The following is an 8,109-nucleotide window of genomic DNA, read 5'->3' on the forward strand; positions in this document are numbered from 1 at the left end:
TTATCCTTCTGAAAGTTGAATTCATCTCCCAGTGTCAGGTGGAAAGAAGACTGAACCAGGTTTTCCTCTAGGATTTTGCCTGTTCTTAGCTCCATTCCGTTTATTTTTTATCATGAAAAACTCCCCAGTCCTTAACGATTACAAGCATACTCATAACATGATGCAGCCACCACTATGCTTGACAATATGGAGAGTGGTACTCCGCAATGTGTTGTATTGGGTTTGCTCAAAACAAAACACTTCTTTGTGTTCAGGATAAAAGTGTAATTGCTTTGCCACAATTTTTTTCAGTATTACTTTAGTGCCTTGTTGCAAACAGGACACATTTTTTTAAATTGTTTTTATTCTGTACAGGCTTCCTGATTTTCACTGTCAATTAGGTTAGTATTGTGGAGTAGTTAGAATGTTGTTGATCCATCCTCAGTTTTCTCCTATCACAGCGGTTTCCTTCCTCTCAGGCAACTGAGTTAGGAAGGACGCCTGTATCTTTGTAGTGACTGGGCATATTGATACACGATCCAAATTGTAATTAATAACATCACCATTCTCAAAAGGGATATTCGATGTCTGCTTTTTTTTAAATTTACCATCTACCAATAGGTGCCCTTCTTTGCAAGGCATTGAAAAAAGAAACTCGTCATTGTGGTTGAACCTGTGTTTTAAATTCTGCTCGACTGAGGGACCTTCAAAATAATTGTGCGTGTGAGATACAGAGATGGGGGAGTCATTCAAAAATAATGTTAAACACTATTATTGAATACACAGTGAGTCCATGCAACTTAGGTGACTTGTTAAGCACTTATTTTTACTCCTGAATGGATTTAGGCTTGCCATAACAAAGGGGTTCAATACTTATTGACTCAAGACATTTCAGCTTTTCATTTTTTATTAATTTGTAAAAGAATATATATATATTCCACTTTGACAGTATGGGGTATTGTGTGTAGGCCAGTGACAAAACCATTTACATTTAACACATTTTTTAAAAGTTGTAACACAACAAAATGTGGAAAAAGTCAAGGTGTGTGAATAATTTCTGAAGGAACTGTAAGTCTTTCTGGTCTGTCAAATATTTTGTTGCACAACCAGAGAAGCTGGCAAATGTTGTTATTATCCACGTTAAGAACAAGGCTACTTATTGTATTGTAGATCAATTTGCTCTTCAGGGAATCAGTTTTTCATAGAAAGACTGGAAGATGTGGAAAAAAAAGATGGTCTGCTGACAAGCTAGCTCACTCAAGTTCAATGGATATTTCCCACCATGCATTGGCGTTAAATTGAACACTGTCAATGGTTTCCTTTGACAGGTGGTAGGAGGAGTTATATAAGGGATACACATATTTGAGTCAACCCATAGGTTCCCAATGACTGGGATGTCTAACGTGTTGACAGTTATGGCAAGGCTCCAGAATACAATTTTCCCCCGATGGCACTGGTGACACTAACTTTTCCAGTTGGTGGCACCAGCTCGCAGCGTCACACAATATAATATGTTTGAGTCATCATCTTATCATCTTATCATCTCATTATAAAGTTATTCACAATGCTTTATTAAGAAGTGTAATAGAATGTGTATATATTTTGAAATGCAACCTAATCCAGTGATTGTCATGAATTTTGGTTTGACAATTGGGTCATTTTTGTTATATTTTACTGTCAAAATAGTGCTCCAGAATTTTCAGATTTTTTGGGTGTTCAATAAGAGATGGATTTGCCTTCATCTTTATGTGCGCTAATATTATATATATATAGGCCTAATTCAATTGGTGCTAATCCTCACCAGCTGAGGAAGTGGAAACTCAACACATTAGCTAGATTGTTAACTCTAAATATAACACCTACTGCTAGTAGCCATGTATTAATCTAACAGTAAATGTAATGTCCTAAAAAAAACTTTGCAGTGAGTCATAGTGCACTCGCGATGGCCGATATGCAATTTCGCACACTCCGTATTTCAATGCCATATCAGATATCTTGATTGTAAAACACTGTACTTTGAGCTCAATAATGATCGTTGGCAATTCAAATTATCTCTACAGAAAGCTGCCCTCTCTCTTTAATATGGACAACTATTTGTTTTTTTGCTGCAATAGCATTTTGAAATGTTATACAATCATGAGGGGCACACGAGGGGGAGAAAGTGTTTGAGAGGCTCGCTCATTACAACAGATGGCCCCACCGAAACAGGCAGGCACAGTGGCAGCGGCAGACAGTTTTTATTTATTACAGGAACCATGAGGATAATGCACTTTTCTATTTGTGCTTTTATCCGCCCCAACAATAGGACGTTTTGATTGAGGTGAACAGGTAGAACGTGGCAATATTTTTTTTTACTTGCACAGCCTAGACAAAGGGTCACAAAATGCGACTAAATGGTATGTCTGGTGCCCTGCCTCAGTTTAGTTGGACTGCGCTTCAACCACATTCTAGTTGTCTCATTTGACAAAAACAATAATCAGAGAGTTGAGGGTAAGGAAGAAATGTGTCAAAGAAGAAGAGAAAGAGACTGAAAAAAGAGGGGATAAAGAGAAGGTGGAAATATGAATAGGGTGACAAAAATGGAATGACAGAAAAGAAAGAAAACAACTTGAGGTTAGTCTTTCCAGGTAATGGTAGAACAATGTTTCAGGTTAAACCTCCCTCCCTGGCCCTCCTCCCTGGCCCTGCCCAAACTCTCTTGCTCTCTTTGCCCCTCTGTTCCATACCTCCACTGTGATGTAACTCCCTGCGCCGAACATGTTTTCCTACACACACACACACAGAGGCCCCATTCATTCATTGCAGCTTTGTTTGTGTGCCACTCCAAATAGTTCACATTTCTCTCCCCATCTGTGGCCTGCAACGGCCAATAAGGTCTTTATTTATGTAAGATGACTCTTATGGGTAAGCCACCCCACATATGCCTTCTGACGTGCACATGTATTTTTACTAAGCATATGCAGAGGAGCTGTGGGGGGGAAAGCATCTCAACAGAGACAGTAAACACACCCGTTCTCTCTTACTCTCACACACGTGCGCATACATATTTGACTGTTTCAGGAAACTAGGTGTATGTCGCAAGTCACAACTTCCCAGGAGAGCCATTTGAATGTAAAATAATATTTTATTGAAATGCATTTTTTGGCAGAAATGCCTTCTCAAACATGTGAACTTTCATGTACCTTAATAACAAACTTTTATGCCATCTGTAAATACAAATAAAGTTGTTAAATGACGAGCCTAGTTGGTTTAGCCAAAGAAAAAGTTCCCGCTAGCCATGACTGGCTGAGATAATGAGTGGGCTGGACATGCCGAGAGATGAGTTTCAGATTGGTCTGTGGTGTAGCATCTTGTCTATAAAATGAGCTGCTCGTTATGCGTAGATAATCCTTTCTAATGCTGTTTTTTATAAAGATATAACGTTAGCCATGGAGAACTGCAAATATGTTTCTACTGCTCTCAATAACAATGCTGCCCTGAATTTATCAGGCGCTATCAACAAAGGTCAGTGGGAAAAGGTTGTGATGGACTACTTTCTGGAGGAAAAGTGCCTTGCTGATTCTCTCTGACTCTGAAAATGAATCAGAAGATGTGGAAATCCCTAATGTAGGTTAAAAAAAGTATTGAAGAAGACATTTGTAGTCTTCTGATGACAGTTATGGGGAAGAAACGGCAATCAACAGTGTTGTTGTCACAGAAGAAGTTGACCGAGTTTTGACATCAGTGGAATGTCTGTGCAAACTAAACAGAAACGACACCTATGCTGTGAAGCATTCATCTATGTATACAGGTATGAGTCTAGCTACAGTTTAAGATATTATATGTTTCTAATTTTGTAAGAAAGTTGTTTTCATTGCAAGTTTAAGCATGTTGTTATCTAGCTAGCTGAAGTTCAATGGCTCGCTTGCTAGCTAACATTTAACCTATTTGGTTAACTTTAGCTAGCTATGACAATCAGTTTGTATTGCTAGTACTCTATGGATTGGGATTATAGTTCATTGTTTAGCTAACTAGTTAACGTTACATGTCAAAACAAAAAGACCCCAAGTTAAAGCTTGCTGTTAGTTCGCTAACGTTAGTTGACGTTAGATAGATGGCTGGCTAGCTAGCTAACATTATGTGTATGAACTGTGTGTAGTGATATCTCAGAATGCCATTTCGCATTGCTAGCTATAGCCTAATGTTAACTAGCTAACATTGAACCTATTTGGTTAACTTTAGCTAGCTATGCCAATCGGTTTGTATTGCTAGTACTCCAAGGATTCGGATAATGGTTTATTGTTTAGCTAGCTAGCTACATTTCTAAACAAACAAAAAACAAACAAGTTAAAGCTTTCTGTTAGCTAGCTAGCTGACGTTAGATGACTGGCTTGCTAACATTACGTGTATGACCTGTGTGTAGTGATATCTCAGAATCTCATTTGGTATCTATAGTAAAATAATCCTAAAATATTTGTACTTGGAATTTGTCATTCGGCATCAGTAGAACACGCCTGACTCTCCTCCACCGGTCATACAAGGAGAATGGTCTAATGCCTCCCATCAAAAAGAGAGCTGGCCCAAGCAAGCACAGGTTACACCTGAAGCATGAGGACTTGCAGTGAGTGGTGAACTTTATCAACAACTACGCAGAGGAAAATGCAATAGTGTTACCAGGACGTCACCCACACAAACACTTAGGTGGAAAGCTGCTGCCATCCCATGTGAAAAGTGCAGCAGTGTGGCGTCTGTACAAGTAATCAATGACAACACATGGTATGTAAAGTTTAAACACGTTTTGATTATTTAATTGACCTCCAACATGATTGGCACTACTTTTATTGATCTCACGTTATTTCTGTATTTTCCAGAGGTACGTGTAGTCGGGCTGCCTTCCTTCAGGAATCTGTGGAGAAAATTGCTGCCTCACATCTCAAGCACTAAACCCAGCACAGACCTGTGCTGGCAGTGCCAGAGGAACAACTATCAGGTCTTCAGATCTGCCAATCTGCCAGAAGCTGTTAAGTCAGCCAAGCTGAAGAAGCAAGAGCAGCAAGAGCAGCATCTCCTGCTTGTTCAGAGTGAGCGGTCTGTCTACCAGAAGACGGTTGCTGACTGCAAGACCACCTGTCAAGACCTGCAGTTACCTCTGGGGGCCCTACTGAACCAGCAAGCAAAGACATCAGGATGCATTACAGCTTTGATTTTGCTCAACAAGTTAGCAACATTTCCTCCTTTATACTGATTAAGGACGTAGATGGATAGATAGATGTACACTCCAAAAATATATATAGAGTTTAATTTGGAAGTTTACATACACCTTAGCCAAATACAATTCAACTCAGTTTTTCACAATTCCTGACATTAAATCTTAGTAAAAATTCCCTGTCTTAGGTCAGTTAGGATCACCACTTTATTTTAAGAATGTGAAATGTCAGAATATTGGCAGAGAGAATGATTTATTTGAGGTTTTATTTATTTCAACACATTCCCAATGGGTCAGAAGTTTAAATACACTCCATTAGTATTTGGTAGCACTGCCTTTAAATTATTTAACTTGGGTCAAAGATTTCGGGTAGCCTTCCACAAGCTTCCCACAATGAGTTCGGTGAATTTTGGCCCATTCCTCCTGACAGAGCTGGTGTAACTGAGTCAGGTTTGTACGCCTCCTTGCTTGCACACGCTTTTTCAGATCTGCCCACAAATTCTCTATGGGATTGAGGTCAGGGCGTTGTAATGGCCACTCCAATACCTTGACTTTGTTATCCTTAAGCCATTTTGCCACAACTTTGAAAATATGCTTGGTGGCATTGTCCATTGGGAAGATCCATTTGCGACCAAGATTTAACTTCCTGACTGATGTCTTGAGATGTTGCTTCAATATATCCACATAATTGTACTTCCTTATAAAGCCATCTATTTTGTGAAGTGCACCAGTCCCTCCTGCAGCATAGCACCCCCACAACATGATGCTGCCACTCCCGTGCTTCACGGTTGGAATGGTGTTCTTCGGCTCGCAAACATCCCCCTTTTTCCTCCAAACATGATGATGGTCATTATGGCCAAACAGTTCTATTTTGTTTCATCAGACCAGAGGACATTTCTTCAACGATCTTTGTCCCCATGTGCAGTTGCAAACCATAGTCAGTCTTTTTTATGGCGGTTTTGGAACAGTGGCTTCTTCCTTGCTGAGCGGCATTTCAGGTTATGTCAATATAGGACTCGTTTTACTATGGATATAGACACTTTTGTACCCTTTTCCTCCAGCATCTTCACAAGGTCCTTTGCTGTTGTTCTGGGATTGATTTGCACTTTTTGCACCAAAGTACATTCATCTCTAGGAGACAGTCTCCTTACTGAGCGGTATGATGGCTGTGTGGTCCCATAGTGTTTATACTTGCGTATGTACAGATGAACGTGGTACCTTCAGGTGTTTGGAAATTGCTCCCAATGATGAACCAGACTTGTGGAGGTCTACAATTTTTTTACGAGGTCTTGGCTGATTTCTTTAGATTTTCCCATAATGTCAAGCAAAGAGGCACTGAGTTTGAAGGTAGACCTTGAAATACATCCATAAATACACCTCCAATTGACTCAAATTATGTTAATTTGCCTATTAGAAGCTTCTAAAGCCATGACATAATTTTCTGGAATTTTCCAAGCTGTTTAAAGGCTCAGTCAACTTAGTTTATGTAAACTTCTGACCCACTGGAATTGCGATATAATCTGTAAACAATTGTGATACAGTGAATTATAAGTGAAATAATCTGTAAACAATTGTTGGAAAAATTACTTGTGTCATGCACAAAGTAGATGTCCTAACCGACTTGAGAAAACTATAGTTTGTTCACAAGAAATTTGTGGAGTGGTTGAAAAACAAGTTTTAATAACTCCAACCTAAGTGTATGCAAACTTACGACTACAACTGTATATATAAGGCAAATACCTTTCACCGAGCAGTGTAAAGACAGACTGACAGGGGTGAGACAATTAATTGTAATTTATCTTAATGTTATTTTGTTGTTTGCAGATGCAGTAGCCTGCAGCCAGGTCCCATCTACTTCTTTACTCCTCGGAAGTGTGGCTTGTTTGGTGTCTGCTGTGAAGGAATACCACAACAAGTCAACTACTTGATTGATGAAGGCATGTTGTCCAGCAAAGTGAAGGACAGCACTCTGACAGGGGTCAACATCCCACAGCTGGTTGGACTGGAGGATGGTACGGTGCTGGTGGAAAGCTATGGCTGGCAACAACACCTGACTCTCTACTTCAGGCCGCTGCTACAGATCAAACAGTACCGGCACTTCACGTGAATATCATTGTCATTGCATTGTATGAGGTTATTCTTCTTCTTATCTAAACTTGTGAGGTGAATTGATTTTGTGCAAAGTTGTAATGTCTTCTCAATTTATTTAGTTATTTCCTGTTTTACAGCTTTAATGCTCTGGAGCCTGGTGTTGTCGGCAAGGAGCGTTCGGACTCAGTCAGGACCAGGTTTCAGCAGCTGTGCAACGCTGACATCCTTCCTCCCATAGATGGTCTGCCTATACAAGCACCACCTGGACTGGACACAGCTAGACAAACATATATTTTTGAGAAGATAAGGGAGTTTTGTTACAAAGAGACTAAGGACGTCACATGCCCTGCAACAAAGTCAAGGGCAGGACAGAAACAGGCTCTCCGAATATAGATTCCCTTGTTCATGCATGGTTCGGACAGACCAGTTATGTTTTACTTTTACTTCACTACATTCTGAATAAAAATATGTATTTTTTACTCCATACATTTTCCCTGACACTGAAAGTACTTGCTACATTTTGACAGGAAAATTGTTAAATTCACACATTAATCAATAGAACATCCCTGGCCATCCCTACTGCATCTGATCTGGCAGACTCACTAAACACAAGTCCTTTGTTTGTAAATTACGTAATAAAGAAATAAACATAAAATTGTGCCATCTGGTTTATTAATCTAAGGATTTTGAAATTATTTTTTATTTAAATTTTGAAACTTAAGTAAATTTTATTAATTCCATTTACTTTTGATACTTAAGTATTTTTTAACACAAAATACTTTTAGACTTTTTCTCAAGTAGTATTTTACCGGATGACTTTCACTTGAGTCATTTTCTTTTAAGCTATCTTTACT

The 8,109-nt window shown here is 39.2% G+C and overlaps 1 protein-coding gene across 1 annotated transcript; it reads left to right on the forward strand.

The window, feature by feature from the left end:
• The first annotated feature begins 4,403 nt into the window (after positions 1-4,403).
• LOC139415672 (uncharacterized) lies at positions 4,404-7,844 on the forward strand. Its single transcript, XM_071163791.1, has 4 exons — positions 4,404-4,734; positions 4,830-5,175; positions 6,989-7,290; positions 7,393-7,844. Exons 1-3 carry the CDS (start codon positions 4,722-4,724, stop codon positions 7,269-7,271), a joined length of 642 nt encoding a protein of 213 aa, XP_071019892.1. The 5' UTR covers positions 4,404-4,721; the 3' UTR covers positions 7,272-7,290; positions 7,393-7,844.
• Positions 7,845-8,109: the final 265 nt, after the last annotated feature.

The sequence above is a fragment of the Oncorhynchus clarkii genome, chromosome 8 (genome assembly GCF_045791955.1).
Source record: "Oncorhynchus clarkii lewisi isolate Uvic-CL-2024 chromosome 8, UVic_Ocla_1.0, whole genome shotgun sequence".
Classification (NCBI taxonomy): domain Eukaryota; kingdom Metazoa; phylum Chordata; class Actinopteri; order Salmoniformes; family Salmonidae; genus Oncorhynchus; species Oncorhynchus clarkii.